The sequence below is a fragment of the Stegostoma tigrinum genome, chromosome 6, assembly GCF_030684315.1.
Source record: "Stegostoma tigrinum isolate sSteTig4 chromosome 6, sSteTig4.hap1, whole genome shotgun sequence".
NCBI classification, from domain to species: Eukaryota; Metazoa; Chordata; class Chondrichthyes; order Orectolobiformes; family Stegostomatidae; genus Stegostoma; species Stegostoma tigrinum.
Genome location: NC_081359.1, coordinates 48,982,369 through 49,010,190, shown reverse-complemented (window position 1 = coordinate 49,010,190; position 27,822 = coordinate 48,982,369). Strand labels below are relative to the sequence as shown.

The following is a 27,822-nucleotide window of genomic DNA, read 5'->3' as shown; positions in this document are numbered from 1 at the left end:
GCTTCATGGTAAAAATGGAGTGGGGAATATGCCAGATAACAAAGTGTGGAGCTGGATGAACACAGCAGGCCAAGCAGCATCTCAGGAGCACAAAAGCTGACGTTTCGGGCCTAGACCCTTCATCAGAGAGGGGGATGGGGAGAGGGAACTGGAATAAATAGGGAGAGAGGGGGAGGTGGACCGAAGATGGAGAGAAAAGAAGATAGGTAGAGAGGAGAGTATAGGTGAGGAGGTAGGGAAGGGATAGGTCAGTCCAGGGAAGACAGACAGGTCAAGGAGGCGGGATGAGGTGGTAGGTAGGAAATAGAGGTGTGGCTTGAGGTGGGAGGAAGGGATGGGTGAGAGGAAGAACAGGTTAGGGAAGCGGAGACAGGCTGGTCTGGTTTTGGGATGCATTGGGGGGAGGGGACGAGCTGGGCTGGTTTTGTGATGCGGTGGGGTAGAGGAAGAACTGGGCTGGTTTTAGGATGCAGTGGGGGGAAGGGGAGATTTTGAAGCTTGTGAAGTCCACATTGAAGTCTTGATGTTGCAGATTATATTTGAGTATAATGCTCTTACTGCTGATGGTTGTAATGGTCATACGGTGCACTGAATATAGCATTTGTCAGAATAGACAATCTGAAGCAAGTATAATTCATTTCAGTGTGGAGTGATGCTCTGACTGAACAATTGCACAATCGCTTGATTTCCCACTTGCAACCACCGATTCAAACACTGACATTGTGTGCACCCTAGAGGACAGATGAGAAGCGTGATCAGCATGTGGAGAAATAGCGAGCTTGAGTATGCTGCAGCTAGGGTGGGAGACAAAGGTAGCACAGGCTTCAGTTCTCCAGAGTTTAAGAAGCGTATTATGAAGTACCACACGAGATTATTGGAGTATGTCATGCTTCCTGACATTTTAATTAATATGTTGGCATGGATTGATTGATTAATGAGAACACATCAGAAATAAACAAGTTGTTTTCAGGTTCATAATCTATACTTAGCAGCATATTGCAACGTCAGCACTTGAGCCTCAACTATTTACAATCTTTATCAATGACACAGATGAAGGAACCAAGTAAAATACTGATGACACATCGATAAGTGAAAAATAACTGCAAGGGGGATGGAAAGAAAATATGAAAGGATTAGCTGGATTAAATAAATGAGAAGAACATGTCAGATAGAATGTCGAGACAAAGTTCCCCAATTGCACAAAGTTAGTTCGAGTGGGTGAGACCAGGACCAAAGCGGCAAAAGTTTGCAAAAACGAAGTGATGAAGTACCTTGAACCATTGCAGTCCATGTGTTGTAGGTAAATACACAATGGCCTAACGGAGGCAATTCCAGGATTTTTACCCAATGATAGTGAAGAAATGGTGATAGATTTCCACGTCAGATGGTGAGTTGCTTGGACATCAACATTCAGGTGGCGGTGTTTCAATGTATCTGGTGCCTTTGTCCTTCTAGATGGTAGTAGTTATGGGTTTGGAAGGTGCTCTCTAAGGATCTTCAGTGAATTTCTGCAGTGAATCTTGTAGATAGTACACACTGCTGCCACTGAGCCTCAGTGGTGGAAAGGGTGGATACTTCTGGATGTGGTGCCATTCAAGTGGGGTACTTTGCCGAAATGGTGTCAAGCTTTCTGAGTGTTGTTGGAGCTGTACCCATCCAGGCAAGTGGGGAGTATTCATCATGTTGCTGACTTGTGCTTTGTAGTTAGTGACCAGGCTTTTGGAGCCAGTGCCGTATTCCTTGCCTTTTGACCTACAGTTGTAGCCAATGTATTTATATGATGAGTCCAGTTGAGTTTCTTGTCAATGGTAATGTCCAGGATGTTAATAGTGAGGGATTCAGTGATGGCAACACCATTGTATGTCAGTGGGTGTGGTTAAATTGGAGAAGGCCATTGCTTGCCATTAAGGGAGAGGTGATGGCCTAATAGTATTATCACTGGATTATTATAATGTTCTGGGGAGCCGGGTTCGAATCCTGTCATGGCAGACGGTGGAATTTGAATTCAATAAATATCTGGAATTGAGAGTCTAATGATGATCATAAATCCATTGCCAATTGTCGGGGGGAAAACCATCTGGTTCACTAATGTCCTTCAGTGGAAACTGCTATCCTTACCTGGTCTGGCCTGCGTGTGATTCCAGACTTACAGCAACGTGGTTGACTCATAACTGCCCTCTGGGCAATTAGGGATGGGCAATAAATGCTGCCTGGCCAGCAATACCTTCATCCTTTGAACAAAAAAAATATTGTCAGCCTAAACATAGATCTTGTTGCACTTGAACATGACTTCCTTCACCTTCTGAGCAGTCACGTAAGGTGCCAAACATTATGCAAAAATTGGCAAACGTCCTACTTCTGACCTTATGTTAGAGGGTGAGTCATTAACAAGACAGCTCAAGATGGTTGTGCCTAGGACACCAGCTTGAAGAGCTCCTGCAGAGATGCCTTGGAGCTGAGATGACTGATCTCCAACAACCACAGCCATCACCTTATATGCCAGGTATGACTGGAACCAGTACAGAGTTTGCCCCTTGATTCCTGATGATCTAATTTTGTTTGGGCTCCTTCATATTACACCCAGGGAAGTGTGGCCTTGATGTCACTCTCACCATGCCTCTGAACTTCAGCATCTTTTTCCTATGTTTTAACCAATACTGTAATGAGGTTGGGGACTGGGTGGCTTTTGCAGGATCCAAAACTGGGTGACAGTAAACAGGTTAACGCTAAGCAAATGCTTCTTAATAGCTGTTGATGACACCTTCAATCATTTTACTGATGATCGAGAATGGACTGATGGAACAGCAGCCAGTTTGGATTTGTTTTGCTTTTTGGCTACAGGACTTACCAGGGAAATTTTCCACATTGTCAGGTAGGTGCCAGTGTTGTAACTCTCCTGGAAGAGCTTGGCTAGCGAGCCACGTGCTGGAGCACAAGTTTTCAGTACGCTAGTCAGAATATTGTCAGGGCCCAGAGCCTTTGCAGTATCCACTGCCTACAGCTGTTTCTTGATATCATGTGGGCTGATTTGAATTGACTAATGACTGGCATTTGTGATGTTAGGGATGACTGGAGGAGATGGATCATTCATTTGGCACCTCTGGCTGAAGGCTGGTGTGAACGTTTCAGCCTCACCTTATCTTTTGCATTGATGCATTAGTCTCTTCCATTCTTAAGGATGGAGAGATGTATGGAGCCTCGTCCTCCAGGGATTTGTTCAATTGTCCATGACCATTCACAACAGCATGTGACAGGACTATGGAGTTTAGATCTGATCCATTAGCTGTGGGATTGCATAGTTATGTCTGTCATTCTGTGTTTGTGCTATTTGGCACAATGTCGTATATTAAAAGTCTCACATACGTAGATTTTGTCCATATCATTGATTCCATTGTGATGTGGTTTGTTATACTTATTGTGTGAGCCTATTCCTCATTATCGTCCTTAGATCAACATTAAACACAGAGATTTTATCTAAATAGATACTATTAAAATTACAAGACCTGGATGCCTGGTGCCTTTGTATCTTCAAACTAAGTGTCGAAATTCCAGGCCAATGCCTTAATTTCTTGATTAGATTCTTGAGCAGCTGGTCGTTTTCAAATATCAGTTCATTTCATCCCCTGAGAAAGGAAAATTAGGGGAAAGAAGTTTATCTAGTAGGAGAATGAAAGTGGGCTGAACTATCGGAATAGGCCTTTATCCTCTCCTCCTTTTGAACTATCTCCATTCTCCTAAAATGGAAGTTAGAATTGTATTTACATGTTGCCTTCATGATCTCAGGATGTCAGACTGAACCTACAGCCACTCAAATACTTCTGAAGTTAAAGGCAGGAAATGCCGCAGTCACTTTGTGCTTGGCAACTTTCTATGAACAGCATGATAATATCGACCAGATAATATCTTTTAGTAATGTTTGTTGAGAGATCTGATCTGATCTCATTTTTTTTAATCCTCATCCTACTACTTGTTTCCCTTTTCTCTCCTCTCTTCTTCCCCCATCCTTTGTATGCTTCTTCATAATTTCATTTCCATTTCTTAGTTTCCGTTAATGGATTTTTGAAAAAGATAATTGTGTTTGGCAAACTTGCTTGAATTTTTGTTCAGGATGTGACTGTTTGAATAAATAAAGGAAAAACTATTAAAATGGTGTATTTGGATTTTCAGAAAGTTTTTGATAAAGTTCCGTAAACAAAGTTATTGTGCAAAATGAAAACACATTGGATTGGTGATAACTTATTGGCATAGATTGAGAATTAGTTAGCATACAGGAATCAGAGAGTAGGAATAAATGGCCAGTTTCAAAGTGGAAAACAGTGACAACTGGGGTACTACACAGGTTAGTGCTTGAGCCACACCTAATATAATTTGGATGGGGAAATTGAGTGCAATATTTTTGAGTTTCCTGCCAACACAAAACTAGGCGGGAATGGTGAGGAGGACCTAAAGATGCTTCAGGGCAATTTTGACAAGTCGATTGAACAGATACATGGCAACATGGATAAGTGTGACTTTGCGATAAGAAAAAGCAGAATTGCAGAATAATATTGAAAAGATTATGTATTAGGAAACGTTGACTTACCAAAAGAGCTGAGTGTTCTTGTATAGAGGTTATTGAAATCCAGCATGCAAGCACAGCAAAGTGGTAGGAAGGCAAAAGGTACGGTGGCTTTCATTGCAAAAGGGTTTGAGCACGGAACAAAATCTTACTGCAGCTGTACAGTGCGTCAGTGAGAACTCATCTGAAAGTATAGCGTTCTGTTTTGACCTCCCTTAGTTAAGAAAAAATATACTTGCTGTTGAGACAGTGTGGAGAAGATTCACCAGACTAATTGAATGATTCCTGGGATGGCAAGTTTGTTGTATGAGAAGAGTTTAGTTCAATTGGGCCTACATTAACAGGAGTTTCAAAGATTGAAAGGGGATCTCATTTAGGTGTATAGTATTCTGACAGAGATGGATAAACAGGATGCAGAGATGATGTTTCCCTTGTCCAAAGGTACTGAACAAGCGGACACAAACTCGGTATATAGGATAGGCCATTTTAGACTGAAATGAAGATGAAGCTCTTCACTCAGAAGTTGAAGAACCTTAGAATTATGTAGCACAGAAAATTGAGCAGGCCAAATTTCTCGCTATATTTAACGAAGAAATAGATTTCTGTTACCAAAGATGAGAAGGGGAGATTGCGGGCGTATAGTACTTTAGATCAACCGTGAACATGCTTGAATAATGGAACTGTTTCAATGGGTCAAACAGTCTACTTCATAGATCATAGAATCCCTACAGTGTTGAAACAGGCTCTTTGGCCCAACAAACCCACACTGACCCTTGGAGCATTCCACCCAGACCCATTCCCCTATAACCCACCTAGGCTACACATCCCTGAACACTGCAGGCAATTTAGCATGGCCAATGCACATCTTTGGACTGTGGGAGAAAATCAGAGTACCCAGAGGAAACACAGGCAGACACAGGGAGAATGTGCAAACTCCACACAGACAGTTGCCCGAGGTGAAATCGAATCTGGGTCCTCGATGCTGCGAGGCAGCAGTGTTAACCACTGAGCCACTATACCGCTCCTGGTCCTGTTTTCTATCTTTCTCAATTTCTGTTTCAACCTTGTTAAAATTTAAATTATTTCCTGAGAAAAACTAAATGCTCAATAATTTCTGAAAGAACCAATTTGCCAACCTTTATAAATTTATAATGATAATGACATAATTTTTGTAATCTAGGTTGATTCTACGAAATGCTGACTGACATGAATTTAACATGTTTCGTGCCTGATCTTTCCACACATGCGCAAGTGCAAACGAAATTTATTTCCTCGGGAATGAATCTTTTATCTCATGTCAGATTCTGTATGACATTTAAATACACACTTTATTTGCTGGTGAAAGACTTTCATTCTTCTGTTTTGGCTTGTTTTATTTAATACAAGCTCAGTTGCGACAATGTGTACTGTTTACAAGATGTATTTCAGAAAATCACCAGAGGTCTTCGGATGTCCTAACCCACATCTACTTCAATCTAGAAGGACAGTACAGCAGATATGTGGAAATATCACCAATTGAAAGTTTCCCTCGCAGCTACTCGCCATCCTGAATTGGAAATATCTCGCTGTTCCTTCATTATTGCTGGGTCGAAATCTTGCAATTTCCTCCCTAATGGCATTGTGAGTCAACCCACAGCAGGTAGATTACGGCAGTTCACCACCTCCTTCTCAAGGGCAGCTAGAGACAGGCAATAAATGCTTGCCAACCAGCATTGCCCACATCCCACAAATGAAATTTAAAAAGGCTAAAATCTTCATAACAACAACCTGTCTAAGGAACAAAGCAGCCCTGTTAAGTGCATTTGTAATAGCTCTTTGTGGGGTTAGAAAGGCAAGAGGAAACTATGGGCCTCCTCTGCCCATACCTATAGTACTCCTGCCTAGAGTCCCCATTCCCTGCACTTAATTCAGCCTCCAGGCTATTTGACCTTCAGCCACTTGCTTGCTATTTGTCCAAATTAGTTTCTTTCAATTCATTCATGGGATGTGGGCTGCCTTTGTCCTTCTAAGTAGAATCAGTCATGAGTTTGGAAGGTGCTGTCTAAAGACCCTTGATAAATTTCTGCCATGCATCTTGTAGTCAGTACACACTGCTGGTACTGAGCATTGGTGATGAAGAGAGTGGATGTGATGCCAATCAAGTGGGCTGCTTTGTCCTGCATGGTGTTAGGCATCTTAGGTGTTCTTGGAACTGCATTCGTCCAAGCAATGGGGAGTATGCCATCACACTTCTGACTTGTGCCTTAGAGATGGTGGCCAGGCTTTGCAGAGTCAGTAAGTGAGTAATTCGGTGCAGCAGTGATAGCCTCTGGGCTGCTGTTGTAGCCAAAAGATTTATATGCTTAGTCCAGATTAGTTTCTGGTCAATGGTAAGAGGCTAACCGCCAGCATGTTAATAGTGGAGAAGTGAGTGATGATAACACTACAGAATGTCAAGGGAGCATGGTTAGGTTCTGTCTTGTTTGAGAGGGTCATTGCCTGACGAGTGTGTTCCTACTTTTCAGCCCAAGCCTGGATTTTGTCCAGATTTTGCTACATTTGGACACGAGCTGCTTCAGAACCTGATGAGCCATGATAGGTGCTGAACATTGTGCAATCATCAGTGAAAATCCCCATTTCTGACCTTGTGGTGAAGGGAAGGCCATTGATGTAATTGGGAAGTCAGTCAGCAGGATGCTAATAAGACCATTAAGGACAAATGAGCATATCACTGCCATTGCTAGAATGGCAACTCAGTAAGCCACTTTACTAAGTGCAAGTTAAAATCTATTTCAAAACATGACACACACATTAGTGTGAATGTTGGTGCCTATGGGAGATCAGGATTACAATATAGAACCATTACAGCTAGTTTGGCACTAAGGGACAGCAGTGCAGGGAAGTCTCAATCATGATGCGTGCACCATGTGGAAAATGAACCTTCATTGATCGTCAGGATAGCTGAGACAACACGTTTTGACAATAGTATCTTGATTAGAGTATTTCTGCCCCTTCAAAAGTGGTTAAATTGCACACTAACAGAAGATAAGAAGCTTCTGCATAACGTTCTCCAAAATGTGAAGTATAGCGACAAAGTTCAATTCAGACAGATATGTAAATACACAACATGATGGCAATGCAGTGACAACAGAGAAAAGAAAGATTCACAGGCAGAGCAAACCTCTGAGTATTTATACTGGTAGCTCTGATTTGGAAGACATATATTTGGGGTGAACATCTATAAAATGATTTTAGAATAGAAATAATTATTTAGTTTTAGAGACGCAAGCAAGACGTTTTAAACCTTAGGATATTGCTGGATTACTTACTTAAATGTGAAGAACAGCACTTAGCACATCAAACCACTGGCACTTCATACACTGCCTCCACCCTACCAAATGTTGTATCCAGTGTCATTATGTAAATATGGCGGTTCGATATAACACAATATTGAAAAAATGCAGCCACTTTGTGTTATGCATGGCTTTTTGATATCTTCTCCATGCTAGTCATTAGGAATGTTGTATTCATAGGCAAACAAACTAACTACGGCTCCCCCATTTCCCAACGTCCATCCAACCACGGCACAATCATTAAATGTTTCCGGGTATCACTGCTATTTAAAATTCCTGAGAAATGTGGGTGGCCGACCAGCTGTATGTTCCTAACATGCCGACTGTTGCTTTCAAAGACAGCCTTGTCCTGAGCTTTCTCAAAACACATTGTTTCCTTCATTGCACTGTTGACTTACACACCTGCAACAGCCTTGAGAATCTTTCCACTTGTGTTCTGACAAATCTTCAGCTTCCATTCGATAATAGCTTCCACGAGCTAATGAATGAAATGAAGCATAATGTCTACAGGAAAAGTATGCATGGAAACTTGACTTGAGAGGTAAAGAGATGCTGAATCTAGTGAGAATTTTGTTTTGGATTTGATATTAATCCCTAAGCAAATATCAGGAATTGAACTGTTAGACATCCTACAACCGTGTAATTACCTTTTATGTTCCTTGATTCTGATTGGTAGCTTGTGAAGGCAACTGTTTACGGTTAGTAAGCACTTCAGTTTTCATAATAATAAATAATATTGCAATTTGGTCAATATTATTTATTTAATTTTCTGGTCCTCAGCATACAGAATTTAAGTGCATGTTTGATTTATGGACAATATTTAGTTTTAGAACACATCAGAGATTTACATCAAATGCAGTGGGATAATGTAAATTTGACATCCTATACAAAGATGCCAGAAATAAATTTCTGAAGCAGCTGTTATACACTAATGATGTTTTCCAACAGCTGCTTGCCTTTCATCTTAATTTTCCATAATCCTTCTATCTAATCTGCAGGCAATATATCCTAGCCTGAGTACTATAGCAGATATATTGTTGAGACTGTAGAAGAATGAATTGATGTCTACGTCAGTACCTTTATCATATCATCATATCCGCATACTACTGCAGAAGTGTATTTGATTGATTTGAAATTATGTAGATGGTGGAAACTTACTAATGAATTTAAACAGGATAATTAAAAGTGAATTTGCTTTTGTTCCACTGGATTTACTAAAGAGTGTTTGATGAAAGCTTTTTTTTAAGGATGGTTTACCTCAGTTTCAAAGGATATGAGTCCTGAAAATATTCTGCTAATAGCCATGCTCTAGGCCAGCCTGTTCCAGTACATCTACAACACTGTAATCTACCTAGTAAAGTAGAATAATGTCCAGGGATTGATAAAAAGCAAGGCAACCCCTTTTAGGCCCTTTGCACATTGGTGATGTCCCTATTTCTGGATCAGAAGGTATGGGTCCAAGCCTAACTGAGCCAATCGCTGTGCCATCAGTCTACTGTCAATCTTCAGAAAAGTAATGGAAGAGGTCACCAACAGTGCTTTCAAGCAGTAAATGCTCGATTGACGGAAGCTACTCTGCCTTCCCCTTTTCTCTTTGGAAATTTACTGATATATATGTCCTGAAATATTTAATTCTCCTGATTTTTTTGATAGCTATGTCTCAATAATCACATAATGAGACATTCACAATGCACGTGTGGGATTTGTAAATATGGGACCTGGAATAATTTGAGCTGTTGAATTAATGTTCAGATTGACTTTAATTATTTGCCAATTTTGCGTGTTATATTATAAAATGTAAAGAGAGAATTAAACACCTTTCAGGCCATCATTAATATGCTCCACATTTTGCAAGTCATAAGCATGACTATTCTGAAATCCATCTTGGGAAACTAAATTATGACAGAGTCAGAAGACAGAGGAAGCACGCACAGTTTCATCCATAATTGATTGAAAGAAACCTGAAGTAAGCAATTGAAAACACTTTAAAATCATGAAAAATATGAAAACTCATCAGCAGCACTCTAAATCTTTCATCGACTGCCTTTGAATGATTCTAACATGCCACATTTTCCCTCTCCAAAGGGATATGGGCAATGACAACGAAGCTGAGAAAATACACCAAGAATGTAAAAGTGAGAATCTCAACCATGGAAAAAGGTTTCCTGATAATCCCTTTAATGTGTAAAAGATGACTTTAGAATCTTGCTATTGTGCTCCAGGTACTTTAGTTACCATGCATTTGTATTACATTATTAGCACAACTGGCCACAATTCTATGCTACTTCTAATTCTCCCGTTTTCCTTGAGAGAAACTGAAATGGCACAATCTCTTGACTGGTCAAAGCAGGTAACTGGTGGCCAGTCTTCACCACAATGACCCTACATGCTCCATAGAAAACACCCTCATCCACTCTTTGCCATCGGAGGTGCCATCAACCACCAGCCTCACCACATCATTAAGCTCGCTCTCGGTCCAACTCTCACACCACTTCAGCCCTTCAGGACTAAACTTTGGAGTTCGTGAACAACCAAAACTTGCATGCTTCTACCAGGTTGCTTTGTGCACAGGGACATTACATGCATTTCAAGCATTTAAATAGGATGCATCTAATGGTTCTTATTTGATTGCTTATCACTTACTTATTTTACCATTTACTTGAATGCTGACAGCCTTTGTATCTTGCAACGTTTCTTTTAGCACAGTCGGGGAGACAGGCAACTTGTCACATGAAGAACATTTAATTGTCAAGGGAGTGAACATAGCAGTGTTGGTCACTGTGCTATCTACAGCAAGTGCCAACAGCTTACACAACAAACACTTGGATGTGTTTCAAACAAATGACCATATCTGAAAGTCAGAAGGAAGTAGTCCTCGATGTGGTCAGGAGGTCCACAATCAGTTCAAGGCTGCTGCCACAGTCTGTTAACGGGTTCATCAGACTCCAGTCCAGAGCCATTGCCACAGTCAGTCAGGTATTTTATCCCAGCAGAGTCCAGGCCTCTGTTTCCTTGCAGTACGAAGATTAGGCCGCAGTCAATTCAATATATCAAATGCAACCATTCCAAGGATTATATGTATGTCAGCCAGGGGCTACAGACACATCATAGCATCCCTCCAGCGTTGAAGCAGGCCATCTGGCTGCATCACCCTTGGGTACTATGGGAAATTGAGCATGGCCAATCCACCTAACGTGCACACTTTCAGACTGTGGAATGAAACGAGAGCACCTGGAGGAAACATACAAAGATATGTGGAGAATGTGTAAACTCCCCACATAGACAGTTGCCCAAGGCTAGAATTGAACTTGGGTCCCTAGCTTTGTTAAGAAACTGTGCTAACCGTTGAACCATCGTGCTGCCCAGTTTGGAAGGTGCTGGGTGGACCAATTTTTTTTATAATAAAATAAAAAGGGAGATTGAGTATGATGAAAGTGGGTGGAAGTGCTGTCACGTAAGAGCAGGAGAGGCAATGAGGTTTCGCCAGTGAGTAAACTGGAAATGCAGGGGACAAAAAGGGTGAATGGTTTTGGAGGACTGTGATCCTTGGCGGAATGTGTTTGTAGTGTCAGAGTTCATGATTGGTTGCCATGTAAATGTGAGGTAGCAGAGAGATGATGGTGGCACTTATCCTTGCACAGCACAGAAATTCATTGGCCTTGCTCGGGCACTGTGGTGCATTCCTTTTTACTTAGAACGCAGCACTGACCTGGACTACTACCTGGATCTAGGCTCACTGTAACTGATAGTGTGGTTTCCTGCAGTGATCGGCTCATTTCCAAGAGAAGGTCAGTGAAATGGTATCGCATGTCCCAATAGCCTTGGAAGCACCTGTTCTATCAGTCACTGCTGCAGGTGTTGGATCAGCCTTTTTGAGAGTAAACCCATAGAGAGCAATTGGCCCAGGTGGAATCCCTGTCTATGCACTCAGATGCTGCACATACCAGTTGGCGGGAGTATTCACTGACAACTTAAACCTCTTTGATCTGAAGTCCCCATCTGCATCAAGAAGACCAACATCAGCTCAGTATCAAAGAAAACTCATGCATCATGCCTCAGTGACTACCACCTGGAGGCTGTGACTTTCATAATTATGAAGTGCTTTGAGAGGTTAGTCGTGGCTTATGTCAACTCCAACCTCCCAGCCTGCCTTGATCTCTTGCAATTCACCTACCATCACATGGTGCATGGTAGATGCTATCTCCCTGGCCCTACGCTCATCCCTGGCAACATCTGGATTACAAAGATTTCTACTTAAGGCTCCTAGGCATTGACTAAAGCGCTTCCTTCAACACTGTGATTCCAATCCAACTAAACTCCAAAGTCCAAGGCCTAGGTTTCTGCCCAACCCTTCGCAACTGGATCCTTGACTTTCTGACCCACAGACTGCAATCAGTGAGAATAGGCAACAGTACCTCCTCCACACAGCAATCCTCAACAGCAGTGCCCTACAAGGCTGCGTACTCAGCCCCTTGATATATTCGCTGTACGCTCATGACGGTGTGGGTAAATTTCATCCTAACTCCAACTACCAGTGTGCTGACGACACTCCCATTGTAGGCTGAATCTCAAATAATAACAAGACGGAATACAGGAAAGGGAGTGAGTGCTTGGTAATGTGGTGTAAAGATAACAATCTCTCCCTCACCATAACAAAAGAGATGGTCATTGACTTCTGGAACCAAGGTGGAAGGCACTCCCCACTCCTTTCTACATCAATGGAGCTGAAATGGAAGTGGTCGAGAGTTGTCAAGTTTCTAAGAGTGGCAATCACCAACAATCTGTCCTGGTCCACCCATGTTGATGCAACCGTCAAGGAAGCGCAACCATGCTGCTATTTCCTCAGGAGGCTCTGGAAATTAGGCATGCAAAACTGGTGGAACAGCTGGTAGTTCCCCTCACTAAGAGAGATGCTGTTTCCTCTTCCTGCACCTATTCTCTGAGCCTGTTCATGCACTGATATGAATCTAGAAAAATTTGCATCTTTTGTGATTTGTGCCTGTTCGTCTTGCATGCTGCAGACAGTTTGTCTTGGCAGCATATACGCCATGGGAAGTATCGCAGATGAACCAGATCACAATTCCACACTTTCTTCTACCAGTCTTCTGTCGGCAGGTACAGGAGCCTTGGCTTTTCACAATCACCGGATGTGTTGAGCACTTTACACCCAGTGAAGTACTCCTGCGGGGTAAGTGCTACTGTAATGTAAGAAATGCCGATTTGTACACTGTAGGTTCTCACATACATCAATGTAATTATTATTAAATCCATTTGTTGTCTTGTCAATTGAGGGTTAAGTACTGGCCCAGGGCACTTGGGATAATTCCTCTGCTCCTCTTCAAAATGGAAAATTTTTCGTCCACACAAGCAGGCAGATAGGAGCTAGGGTTAACCTCTCATCTGAAAGGTGACACCTCCAACAGGACAACATCCAATCAGAGTGGGACTTGATGTCAGAACCGCCTGATCCCAAGGCAGGAAAGCTGCCACTGAATCACGGCTGCTGCACAAACTGATGGCACTGCCACCAACTGTGACATCCCTGTGGCTATCCCGAGATTGGATGTGAAGATTTAAACATGGGATCTTCCGGTCTATTATTGTCAACTGTTGACTGAGGTCTATAAAATCATGAGAGTCATAGATAAGGTAGATATCCAACAGATTTTCCAACAGAAAGAGGAGTCTAAATCTAGAGAGCATAGGTTTAAGGTGAGAGGGATGAGGTACAAAAGGGCCCAGAAGGGCAATTGCTCAGAAGGGGTGGTGAGTGTCTGGAACAGGCTGCCAGAAATAGTGGTGGAAGCAAGTACAATATCATCATTTAAGAAACATTTTGGCAGGTATATGGATGGGACAGGTCTGGTTGGACTAAATGCAGGAAAATAGGACTAGCTTAAAATGTGAAAACTGGGAAGCATGGGCAAGTTGGGCCAAGGACCTGTTTCCATTCTGTAGACTTTATGACTCTATGCCTGTAAAGACTTTTACCAATTTTTGTTGATGCACCTTAGAAAGCATTCTATCCAGATGCGTCATAGCTTGATATGGCAACTAATGTGCCCAGGACCATGAGGAGCTACAGAGAGTTGTGAACAGAGCGCAGTCCATTGTGTAAGCCAAATGTCTGTCCCTTGACTCCATCTATACTTTCTGCTGCCTCAGAAAGACAGGCATAGAACATAGAACATTACAGCACAGTACAGGCCCTTCGGCCCTCAATGTTGTGCCGACCTGTCATACCGATCCGAAGCCCATCTAACCTACACTATTCCATGTACATCCATATGCTTATCCAGTGACGACTTAAATGTACCTAAAGTTGGCGAATCTACTAGCGTTGCAGGCAAAGTGTTCCATTCCCTTACTACTCTCTGAGTAAAGAAACTACCTCTGACATCTGTCCTATATCTTTCACCCCTCAATTTAAAGCTATGCCCCCTCGTGCTCGCCGTCACCATCCTAGGAAAAAGTCTCTCCCTATCCACCCTATCGAACCCTCTGATTATTTTATATGTTTCAATTAAGTCACCTCTCAACCTTCTTCTCTCTAATGAAAACAGCCTCAAGTCCCTCAGCCTTTCCTCGGAAGACCTTCCTTCTGTACCAGGCAACATCCGAGTAAATCTCCTCTGCACCCTTTCCAAAGCTTCCACATCCTTCTTACAATGCGGTGACCAGAACTGCACACAATACTCCAAGTGCGGCCGCACCAGAGTTTTGTACAGCTGCAGCATAACCTCTTAGTTCCGGAACTCGATCCCTCTGTTAATAAAAGCTAAAGCACTCTATGCCTTCTTAACAGCCCTGTCAACCTGGGTGGCAACTTTCAAGGATCTGTGTACGTGGACACCGAGATCTCTCTGCTCATCTACACTACTAAGAGTCTTACCATTAGCCCAGTACTTTGCCTTCCGGTTACTCCTACCAAAGTGCATCACCTCACACTTGTCTGTATTAAACTCCATTTGCCACCTCTCAGCCCAGCTCGGCAGCTTATTTATGTCTCTCTGCAACCTACAGCATCCTTCGTCACTATCCACAACTCCACCAACCTTAGTGTCGTCTGCGAATTTACTAACCCATCCTTCTACGCCCTCATCCAGGTCATTTATAAAAATGACAAACAGCAGTGGACCCAACACCGACCGTTGCGGTACACCAGTAGTAACTGGTCTCCAGGATGAACATTTCCCATCAACTACCACCCTCTGTCTTCTTTCAGCAAGCCAATTTCCAATGCAAACTGCTATATCTCCCACAATTCCATTCCTCCGCATTTTGTACAATAACCTACTGTGGGGAACCTTATCGAACGCCTTGCTGAAATCCATATACACCACATCAGCCGGTTTACTCTCATCTACCTGTTTGGTCACCTTCTTAAAAAATTCAATAAAGTTCGTGAGGCACGACCTTCCCTTCACAAAACCGTGCTCACTATCCCTAATCAATTTATTCTTTTCTAGATGATTATAAATCCTATCCCTTATAAACTTTTCGAACACTTTACCAACAACTGAGGTAAGGCTCACTGGTCTATAATTACCAGGGTTGTCTCTACTCCCCTTCTTGAACAGGGGAACCACATTTGCTATCCTCCAGTTGTCTGGCATTATTCCTGTAGACAATGACGAATTAAAGATCAATGCCAAAGTCTCGGCAATCTCCTCCCTGACTTCCCAGAGGATCCTAGGATAAATGCCATCTGGCCCAGGGGACTTATCCATCTTCACCCTCTAGGATTTCTAATACCTCTTCCTTGTGAACCTCAATCCCACCTAGTCTAGTAGCCTATACCTCAGTATTCTCCTCGACAACATTGTCATTTTCTAGAGTGAATACTGTTGAAAAATATTCATTTAGCGCTTCCCCTATCTCCTCTGACTTTACACAGAACTTACCACTACTATCCTTGATTGGCTCTAATCTTACTTTTGTCATTCTTTTATTCCTTAAATACCTATAGAAAGCCTTAGGGTTTACCCTGATCCTATCCACCAACAACTTCTCATGTCTCGTCCTGGCTCTTCTGAGCTCTCTCTTTAGGTCTTCCTGGCTACCTTGTAGCCCTCAAGCGCCCTAACTGAGCCTTTGCATCTCATCTTAACATAAGTCGTCTTCTTCCTCTTGACCAGAGATTCCACCTCCTTCGTAAACCATGGCTCCCGTGCTCTGCAGCTTCCTCCCTGCCTGACAAGTACATACTTATCTAGGACACACAGGAGCTTTTCCTTGAATAAGCTCCACATTTCTAATGAGCCCATCCTGTGCTCCCTAAATCTTTCCTAATCTCATCGTAATTGCCTTTCCCCCAGCTATTACTCTTGCCCAGTGGTATACACCTATCCCTTTCCATCACTAATGTAAACATAACAGAATTGTGATCGCTATCACCAAAATGCTCACCTACTTCCAAATCTAACACCTGGCTGGGCTCATTACCCAGTACCAAATCTAATGTGGCTTCGCCCCTTGTTGGCCTATCTACATAATGTGTCAGGAAGCCCTCCTGCACACTGGACAAAAACTGACCCATCTATAGTACTCGAACTATAGTGTTCTCAGTCAATATTTGGAAAGTTGAAGTCCCCCATGACAACTACCCTGTCTCTGTCACTCCTATCGAGAATCATCTTTGCTATCCTTTCCTCTACATCTCTGGAGCTATTCGGAGGCCTATAGAAAACCCCCAACAGGGTGACCTCTCCTTTCCTGTTTGTAACCTCAACCCATGCTACCTCAGTTGACGAGTCCTCAAACATCCTTTCTGCAACTGTAATACTGTCCTTGACCAACAATGCCACACCTCGCGCCCCCCCCCCCCCCCCCCCCACTTTTACCATCTTCTCTATTCTTACTGAAACATCTAAAACCCGGCAACCATTCCTGTCCCTGCTCTATCCATGTCTCCGAAAAGGCCACAACATCGAAGTCCCAGGTACTAACCCATGCTGCAAGTTCACGCACCTTATTCCGGACACTCCTGGTGTTGAAGTAGACACACTTCAAACCAACTTCTTGCTTGCCGGTGCCATCTTGCGTCCCTGAAACTTTATTTCGGACCACCCTACTCTCAACCTTTTCTATTGTCGAACTACAATTTTGGTGCCCATCCCCCTGCTGAATTAGTTTAAACCCACCCGAATAGCCTTAGCAAATTTCCCACCCAGGATATCAGTACCCCTCTGGTTCAGGTGAAGACCACCTTGCTTGTAGAGGTCCCACCTAACCCAGAAAGAGCCCCAATTATCCAAGAATCCAAAACCCTCCGTCCTGCACCACCCCTGTAGCCACGTGTTCAACTCCTCTCTCTCTCCCTATTCCTCGCCTCACTAGCACGTGGCACGGGCAACAAACCAGAGACAACAACTCTGTTCGTCCTAGCTCTCAGCTTCCATCCTAGCTCCCTGAATTTCTGCCTTAAATCCCCATCCCTCTTCCTACCTATGTCGTTGGTGCCAATGTGGACCACGACTTGGGGCTGTGCCCCCTTCCCCATAAGGATCCCAAAAACACGATCAGAGACATCACGCACCCTTGCACCTGGGAGGCAACACACCAACCGTGAGTCTCTCTCGTCCCCACAGAACATCCTATCTGTCCCCCTAACTATGGAGTCCCCAATGACTACTGCTCTGCTCCTCTTCCCCCTTCCCTTCTGAGCAGCAGGGGCAGACTCTGTGCCAGAGACCTGTGCCCCACTGCTTTCCCCTGGTAAGTCGTTCCCCCCAACAGTATCCAAAACAGTATACTTATTGTTGAGGGGAATAGCCACAGGGGATCCCTGCACTGCCTGCTGCTTCCCCTTCTGTCCCCTGAGCGTAACCCATCTGCCTTTTTCTTGTACCTGAGGAGTGACTACTTCCCTGTAACTCCTCTCAATGACCCTTTCTGCCTCCCGAATGATCCAAAGGCATGTAATCAAAGACCCTTCCCACCCCAGTTATAATCACTTTCAGCCTTTTCCGCCAGACAGAATAATGCGGGTACAATAGCTTTAACATGCATACCAACAGAGCCAAGAACAGCTTCATCCCCACTGTTATTAGACTTCTGAATGGACCTGTCAAATTTCAAATCTAATGTTGACCTCATTCTTTGTGCACCTGCTCTGCAGCTTTTAGCTGCTGCACTGTTGTTGTGTTAAATGAAATGCGTATGGCAGATCCCCAAAAATCCCAGCTCTGCTGGAGTGGCTGCAATATGAGCAATTCCTCTTTGCATATTTTTTAGATCTTCTTTTAGCTGATTTAGTATCCAGGGGATAAATGATATTATTAGCATGATACTGCAGTAAGCATCAGAGAACTTAAATACCTTTCTATGCAACTAGGTTCTATTGTTGCCAATGGATAAGTTCATCACCTGATATGTCTTTTGAGACATGAAGGGTTTTATTGAAAGTAAAGTAATTTAAAATATTGATACGAGGAATTCTATGTAAAATTATATCAGCTTTAACAAAAAAAATATAAGTTGAAGCTGTATGATTTTAACCTTTAATGGTGGTTGTTTCTGTCATGCAGTTCAACTTTTAGACCTGGATTAGAGGATAGTACAGCAAAAAAGAAAGTCATTTTGTTTGCTTAGTCTGTGTTGGCCATTTTAAAGAGTAGTTCAGCTAGTACCAATTATCTGCTCTTTCCTCAAATTCCTGCATATTTTCCTTCAATTATTTACCCCACTTGCTTTTAGGAGTGGTATTTAAGCCTGTAACTATCACTCTACCAAACTGTGCATTCCAAAAAAGCTGCAAACAGAAACAAATTCCTCATGTAGTCTTTTTCCTTTGCCCATTACCTTAAATCTTTGGTGTGTAGTAATTACTGACTGTTCAGTCAACAAAGACAGTTCCTCTAATTTTTTTCTGAACTCTTCTTGGTTTCAAACAACTGTAACATACACCCCCTTGGAATTACTCAAGAAAATTCTTCTCTGGCCTCGTCAAAGCCTTTATCATCCGCAGAAATGGTCATGGTACCACATCGGGGGCTGCACCAGTGTTTGATCGAGGTTCAGTAAAACCTCCAGGCATTTATATTCTGTGGCCATATCTATAAATCCCAGGATCATGAATGCCTTGAGTGATTTTGTTTTTTTCCGTCCCTCGCTGTTATCTTAAAAGTTTTGTGGAGAAATGCCTTCGGGTGTCTCTGTACATCTGAGGAAGATTGTATTTTAAACATACCAGGTGTGCTTGAATCATACATTCATTGAAAAGGATGTTTCAAAAAGAAGTAATTGCTGCAGCATTGAAGGGTGTACAATAATTATAATGTGGTAATATCAAACTCTTTGTATGTACATGCATTCCAGTTGGTTTGAGTGGAGTACATTGCAGAAAGAGGTTCTTCCGGAGTAGGAAGGACATGTTTGCGGTAAATTAGCTTTTTGCACTTCCTCACGATGAACAAAGCACCTGAATAGCCAATTAAACAATATACTTTATAAATACAGTTAATATTGTAAAGCAAGATATGGTAACTGGGTTGCAGCCAATATAAACCCCAGAACAGCTAAGAAAGACTCAGCAAGTTTTGACTTCAGTTTTTTTTTCGGAAATAGGAATGCCACAGACTAGAGAAAGAACACTCAACTCCACAAATAAAGCTTTGCAGTCTTTCACTTTCAAGTTACCAGTGCCCTGAGTTGAAATCTTGCTTAAAAGGTGTCCCCTCATTTCAGGCAATGGAGCTTCAATGTCTGTTTACTCACTACACACTGTGTAGAAACAATGAACCTTATAGCGATAGTTGAACGTGTTTTCAGAAAAAGAGGCCCTGTTTGGTTGTGCAATTGACAGAAATGATCAGAGTTGTCAATGTTTAGTCACAAAAGTTTAGGTGTTCGAGCTTTTGGAATGTCAGTTGTTGAAACTTTATAGGATTTTGGATGATTGCCTCTTGAATTGCCCTGAGGAAGGAACAGACTTTGTTTAGTGTAGTGGATGGTTTTGAATGATTTGCTATCTTTTAAAACTGCTTTTTCCACCTATGACTGTCACTATAGAAATTATTACTTCTATGAACTTTATTGCGACTAAATGGTCATGGGGGTATGAGATTTTGGGTGGCATACTTTGATTAGAAGGTCTTGAAAGCCCCAGGAGGTTGATTGGGTACGGGGCATAGAGAGTCTGTTGCAGTCAAGAGGTGTGGGTTGGACGGACTTTTTTCTTTCATTCTAGCTGAAATAGTCTCAACAGACTGCCGTGCAGATATCCTTAAACAGTTCACCCAATTGTTAACAATCCCACTTGGCACCACTAAATGTTTTCTTAACTCAGCCCACGTTCATCCCCACACCCTCAAAATGAAAATCCTGCCTTCTGTAACATTTTCTCTAACAGTGGAAATTTTCATGACTTCTGCCACCTGCCTTGAAGATGAAAATCCAGGCCTATGATTCCAAGTCTATTAGATGTTAAATGTAACATTCATTGAGGTCCTTGTAACTGAGCCAATCTCGTGAATTGCACATTAAGGTGTTGGTAAATTTCTGTTATTCTCAGTATTTATGTTTCAATGAGCAATCAACTTTAAATATACTTTGGCCTGATTGAAAACAGATGATGGACACGATTTTATTATTTAAGAATAGGCATACAGAAAATTAATTTTGAATAATTTAAGATACTGAATATTTTGGATTTGAATTAAAATAACATCTCTCTCACATTTATTACTTTCATCAGATTGTGGATGGAAAACTCTGGTTTCAATTGGACTGTGGGAATGGGCCTGGCATTGTGGGAATTTCTGGCAGAACAGTTAATGATGGGAATTGGCACACTGTCTTTCTGGATCTCAACAAGAATTTTACAAGCCTTGCACTTGATGACAGCTATGTGGAGCGTCGATGGGCTCCTTTCAACATTCATGTATTCAGTATTGATAACTACATCTACTTTGGGGCCCAGGTTCCAGCTGCTCATGGCTTGTTAAGTCATAAGAGTGCACAGGTTCTTGGTGGGTTTCAAGGATGCCTGGACTCTGTTGTCCTTAATGATAACCAGTTGCCACTCCAAAATAAGCACAGTCACTTTGCTGAAGTGGTTGGTCTGACAGAACTGAAACTCGGCTGTGTCTTGTATCCAGACACTTGTGCAAGAGAACCGTGCCAGAATGGAGGGATTTGTATAAGCCAGCCATCTGGTGGTAAGTTGTTACATTGCATCTTTAAGTTCCACCAGACATTGAATGAAATAATAAGTTATACAAATCTTATAGATATTGACATTTTTACATGCATTCAATCAATATACGATAAACAAATTCTGTTTGTGAATAAATCACCTTTAAGTAAAAATTGCTAAATGAGAGCATAGTTTGTTAAGCGTACCATAAATGCCATGCTCTCGTGTTCATCGCAATAATATAATGCAGAAGTAATTCTAAAAATATTTAGCACAATAAATTGGGCTAATGAAGAGCAAATTAGTCATTGCATTTTTTAAGAACATATGGCAAAATGGTTTAACAATTAATTGTAGCGGTAATCTTTTGTTTATCATTTATGCTGTCTGAAACATTGTAAATATAATGGAAAATTACATCAGCTAGTGCTTACATGATTGCAACTTGAACATTATACAGTAGTAACACTTGCACGTTCCAAACATTTGTACTGGTACATATAATTCAAATTAAGTTCTATTCTCCCACTCCCTTTATATACAGCTCACAAGTTCTAGGGCTTATTCTCAGCTCAGTCAGAATTATCAATAGCATTACGTAGAAATTCTACTTTTAGCCTAAATATTCAGACTTCATAAAGAGAAAGGATCCAAGGATTTCTGTCCTCGTAACCAAGCAGTATTCCTGTTGAAATTGACATGTTTGTCTGAGATAAGTACAAGCTCAGTCTCAGTTGTGATACTCCTCTCAGTTCAAGAGTCTGCTGATAGTAACTGTGAGTGCTCATACATGAATTAGGTTTCCACTGAGTTATCAGAAATGTCTAATAAAATGGAGGGAATGGAACCTTAAGGATTGGAGAAAATTGGGATCACATTTTTAAACCAAAATACAGCAAGGTTCAAGTTATTCGTAAAAGTTAGCTACTCATTTGCAGCAGTTTTCCCAAAATGAATGTGTTTTAAACTGTTTTGCAATTGACAGATACTTTCCTTCATGTATTTTTGACACATCTATTCCACTCTTGCATTTGTGAAACTTGGAATTGCATCTGGCACTCAAATACATAAGTACCCATGCTGCCATAGCCGCTGTGCTGGGGCTGAGAAAGATGCCCGAGTGTAGCTTCCTGATTCTCCCAACTTTTTACTATAATGTAGAATTCAGACATGGGTTAATTCCCAAATGCCCTTTGAAGTAACCTACTAAGTCACCCAGTTGTAGCAAACTGCTGGGAAAGGTACGACTAGAAAGAACTAATCAGTGGATTAGGACAGTAATGAAAATATATCTGGACAACATGATCATTCTGCAAAATCTCCCTCACTAACACTTTGTGATTGATGTCATATTTTGAATAACAGGTCCTTAGACCAGTCAGGAAACAATTTATGCAAATATGCCTGACCACTGTCATGACAGTCCCTGGTTATGTTCTCATCTACTGGCAGGTCATGTATGCTTGAAATGAGGACATAGTTACATAATTCTAAAAGAAGGTTCTGGGAGACCTTAACATTAAGTCTAGACGTCTGGGTAGCCCTTGATTCTTGGTCAAAAAGATGGGCAAGAAAATCTCCAGCTGCTGACTGACTACTGTCCTCACTGCAAAGGTGTCAGTTGTTTGGCCCGTGCCAAAAACAGCAATGTTCATATCTTTAATCTTCACTTCTGAGACTGTGCAAAAGGAAAATGCAAATGGTTGTGGGATACTGTTCACTTCAGCCACAGGACATCTCTGCATATGATCCTCAGATCAATGTGCTTCAACTGTGTCATGAATGAACTTCTTCATAAAGTCAGAAGTGTGAATGTTGGATGATTTCACAACACTCAAATCCATGTATAATTCCTCAGATAATGTAGTTGTTAATGTTGCATGCAGCAGAACCGAGTCAACATCTAGGCTTGTGCTAATAAATAGCAAGTGACATTATTCCCACTAAAATACTAGGAAGTAATTGCCTCTAAGAAGAAAATGCTTGACTGTCTTATCTTGACATTCCTTGATATTACCATAGCAAAGATACTACCTCAAAATACTTGGAGGTGTGAATAGTAGTGGTAGTGAAAGTGAAAAATGATGAAAATTTCAACTTTCCATCTGCATGAATAGCATTGCTAATAGAACAAGTATGAGACTGCATAGTCTGTATAATAGACATTTCACGTTTGTTATTGAAGGTTTTAGAGGGTATTACTTTAATCAAAAGTAAGATTTTGAGAGTGTTTCTGTGGTCCAGGACGACTATGGTGACTATATGTTTTACTGGTTGAGTGTTTTTAGAGGATATGTAAACATGCTGAAAGTGTGAGGATTATGAGTAGAATTAGAATCCCTGCAGTGTGGCAGCAAGCCCTTTGGCCCAACAAGTCCACACCGACCCTTGGAGCATCCCACCCAGATCCATCCCCTTATAACCCACCTAAGCTACACATCCCTGAACACTGGGCAATTTAGCATACCCAACCCACCAAACCTGCACATCTTTCGACTGTGGAGGAAACTGGAGCACCTTGAGGAAACCCACGCAGACACAGGGAGAATGTGCAAACTCCACACACACAGTCACCCAAGGGTGGAATTGAACCCAGGTCCTTGGCACTGTGAGGCAGCAGTACTAACCACTGAGCCACTGTGCTGTCCATTAGCATGGTAGAATGGAGGTACGCTTGAAGGAGGCATCAGGTTATGAGGAGACATTGGGAACAATGAGGGGCATCGTGGGAGTGAGGTGTGTCAGAAAATTAAGGGGTGAGGTACTGAGGGCCTGATATCCATCATTAAAACTGACTCAATGACTAAATACATGGAGGTAGTCATTCTAGTTTGCTGCTCGAGCTAGTCTCATGCTTCTATTGCTGCGTTGGAAATGCAGTCCCAACTTCAGCCTATTTGCATCTCCCCATGAGAAGAATATAGTGACTTATTAAAGAAGAGTTCTGCCAAGTCAGGAAATTTCTCAACTTCACTAATATCAGTCCCCATTCGTTAGTATAGTGTATTGGAATTCTATTGGTTGAGTTCATTTTCCTCTGTTTTCTTGCTCTTCCAATCTCAGCAATAATGTCAACAGTGAGGCACTTTCCAAAGAGGAAAGTCACTGTGCCTTCCACTCACCACAAATACTTGCTCCCACCTACTTAAAGTGCTTGTCGCAGATCCACATATGGAAGAAAAAATAAAACACAAATTTGACATGTATAGATGAATTACTTACAAAAGCAAAGCTAAAAGTCAAACATTTTTTACACTTCCATATTTTGTTGCTCAAGGCAATATTTTGTGTTGCTCTAATGTAAGGTCTTAGATACAATATGCTAAATGTGTGCTATTCTATTTCAACAGGTTATCAGTGCAGCTGTCTGCCACAGTTTACAGGAAACCAATGTGAAATTGAAGTTACATCCTGCTTCCCAAATCCCTGTCAGAATGGGGGCTCCTGCAATCCATTAGGCAGTGATTTTGCCTGCGACTGCAAAGAAGGATTTATGGGTTTGATGTGAGTTTATATATAACCACTACTCTCATGTAAACGGTGTTGCATAAATGTGGATTGCTGAGCTTCTTCCACTCCCAGTTTGAGACTTCGTTTGGTTTCCAAGTGCTGGTATTAGCAGGAAGCTGGTGGTAGTCAATTATTAGATTATTACATCAGAATATATAATTCCATGTTAAACATTTAGAAAAAGGGTAAATTAAAAATTGACCCATTTGATTGACACGTTAAACAGGTTGAATTGGTGAATATTGTTCAGAAAGGGTTGAAATAAGAATGCTAAAAGGACTAAAACTGAAATAGTTACTTCTTGGATTTTTTTTTACTTAAAACTTTCCTAAGGAGCATTCTGACTCCAGATCAGTTGCATTAACCATGGTAAAAGGAGAAAAATATCACTTGAAGAATAAACAACTATCAAACAGCAGAACATGATTATTTTTTATCCATTTTTGAATTATCAGTAAAAAAAATTGAGGTAACAGTCTACAATATGCGATATATTATCAGGTGCATGATAATTATTTGAAGCAAGATTCAATTTGTTTCTCTTGTAATGAAACCAAAACTGGGAACATTTAAAAGTCCAGCCAAAATATTTAAAATAAAACACCAACTAGGGGAAAGTTAGGTGAGAAACTCACAAGTAAACTTCATTACCTTAATATAACAAAGAGTAGACTTTCTGACATGGATAATTTAAACCATGTTGATTTTTCTTGTAGGTGTGAAGAAGACATTGATGAATGTAACACGGAAGAGTGCCAAAATGGAGGAATGTGCTTAAATACCTTGGGCTCATTCCAGTGTAACTGTACTTCAGGATATATAGGGCTGTACTGTGACCTCAGGCCATTTGTGGTGCCCAATATACAACCCGGACATCCCTATGTTGGCAAAGAGGAATTTATCGGAATAGCTGTGATCTTACTAGTTCTGATGATACTGGTGATACTTTTTGCAATTTTTCGAAAGAAGGTCTTCAAAAAGCATGCACGTAACAATATGACTGTAGTGCAGGACCCCGCAACTGCAGCTCTGCTTAATAAGCCTAACGGTATTCAGTTCAAAGGTATTAGGAATAATGGTGGAAGTCGTAAGATTTGCCAAGAAGCTGGAGGTCCTCCTCAAGTGCCAGTAAGGCCTGTGGCATACACACCATGCTTCCATAGTGATTCAAGAAACAATTTAGACAAAATTGACGGAATGCAGATGGAGCATCAAGAAATGAGCACCTTCCACCCTGAATCGCCTCAACTTCTAACTGCACGTAGAGGCATTGTTGTGTGCAGTGTGGCCCCAAATCTCCCTACGGTTACTCGAGCTGTCTCTGCTTATGATTCATTAAGAAAAAATACCTGGGATAGAGATAGAGATGGTAATGAATATTATCTTGGCTTGTTTTCAGATGATAAGATATGTTGACTTTGTTGTAATTATTTTTCTTTTCGTTTAATACGTTTTTGTATCTATCCCATCTTGCTAGCTCAATTCCAAGCTCCTCCCTTCAGTTAGGGGAAAGATGCAACTTACATTAAGCTGTCTATGCTCTTACTTCATCATTGTTCCGTGACCCAGCCAGCTAGGGCTCGGAAAACTACAGGAACCTGTCCTTTAACCAGACATGGCGTACTTCATGAAAATGAACTTTGGTGATTAACTACATACATTGGATTGTTATTTACTACAAAATTGTTATCGTGGAGATGTAAAATAATACTATAAGACTGCAAATGCAACCTGTTAGTCTTATTAATAAGTCATATCTATAAAACCTAATCACTTCAGATTTTGAAAATGTGCATCAGAAATAAGAGACTGCTTCTTATTTATGACTAGATGTTCTACTTCAAAATCAATAAGATTTTTAAGTGTTGAAGGCAGAGTTTGCAAGTTTATTAAATATTCAGTAAATGCAATCATGCTTATGCTCACAGTTCACTTACAACCACATCTAATGATTGGATTGGGATCTCAAACATGTTACAGAACTGGACTCGTTATCTTAAGTCTTTATTAACTGAAATACACATTAAAGATTAGTAATGTTCTTTCTTACCCTGACAAACTAAGAGTTCACAAGTTTCTACATTGCATTATGATGTAAAAATAATCAAAATACAATTCCATAAAGCAAAATTTAATCAACTTTGTTCCTTATCAATAAATGTAGATACTAAGATTTCTTTGGTAATGAACACATCGTCCTTCAGGCTAAGGTGTTCTTCGTGTATTTAGTTGTCTTGTTTATAATTTTGCTCTTGTTATCTCTAAATACCCCCAACAAGTGAAAATTTTAAATATGTCTTTAATTCTGTAATAACTAGCTACAAATCTTGCATTAACATGACAATATTTACCCAAATAATTTTCCTTTTGCAGTACTTATGTTTTCCTTGCATCCATTCGGTGATTGTAACTGACTGGAACAGTCTGCAATGACACAGCTTCATAATTAAGTTCTGTTATCAAGTACACAAAATTAGCTGATTTATATCAGATACACTTTATTTGCAAGAGACATTATTTTCAAAAGTGTCATTGAATGCAATGTGAACAAAAAGAGTCAATTATTCTAGGATTAGCTGTATCTTCCAAAGCATTCCTTTTGTTTGTTCTCACCTGGGATAATGCCTAGTTGTGGACACCTGTCAGTTAGTTGTGTTTTCAGTTTCTTTCTAACTTAATTGGATTTCCTAACTCATTGACAGCCGAGAAACTTTTTCTCTTGAGGGAGAGAAATGCTGATTCTGGGATTGAAACATTGGTAGCCTGCGCTATAGTGAGCGAAGTCCCAATAAGTTGAAACCTGTCTGAGCAGCCAAAGAGAAGAAGTTAAGAAATTATAGTGCAGGCTAAAGGCCTTGAGTGCCTGTGTCTAGTATTCACTCCTATAACTACACTATGTCTTAAACCCCTCAAATTATCTGTTTCCTCAATTATATCTTTCTGATGTCCCCAGTACTTACCATAAGACATCGGAACAGGAGTAGGCCATTAGCTCCCTTAAACCTGCTCCACTGTTCAATAGGATCATGGCTGATCTAACACTCCTCATGTCTTCTCCCCTGCCTTTGCCCCATAATCCTTGCTTCCCATCTATCTACTGCAGCACTAATCCTACACAAGGATTGTGGTGCCACACGTCTCCGTGGTAGGGAGTTCATAAAACCCTTAATCCTTTGAGAGAAGCAAGTTCTCCTCATCTGTCTTAAATTGGTGCCCCTTAATTCTCAGACTCCACCTTCTGGTCCTAGACTCAACCATAAGAGGAAATCCTCTCAGTATTTACT

The 27,822-nt window shown here is 41.3% G+C and overlaps 1 protein-coding gene across 7 annotated transcripts in view; it reads left to right on the top strand.

The window, feature by feature from the left end:
- Window positions 1-27,822, top strand: part of fat3a (FAT atypical cadherin 3a) — an 808,281-nt gene that overhangs the window by 751,536 nt on the left and 28,923 nt on the right. For all 7 annotated transcript variants that reach the window (XM_059646553.1, XM_059646555.1, XM_059646551.1 and 4 more), the window contains 3 exons: window positions 20,588-21,050; window positions 24,379-24,532; window positions 25,255-25,907. In XM_059646553.1, the coding sequence (XP_059502536.1) occupies window positions 20,588-21,050; window positions 24,379-24,532; window positions 25,255-25,907 (1,270 nt within the window). The remainder of the gene's footprint in view (window positions 1-20,587; window positions 21,051-24,378; window positions 24,533-25,254; window positions 25,908-27,822) is intronic.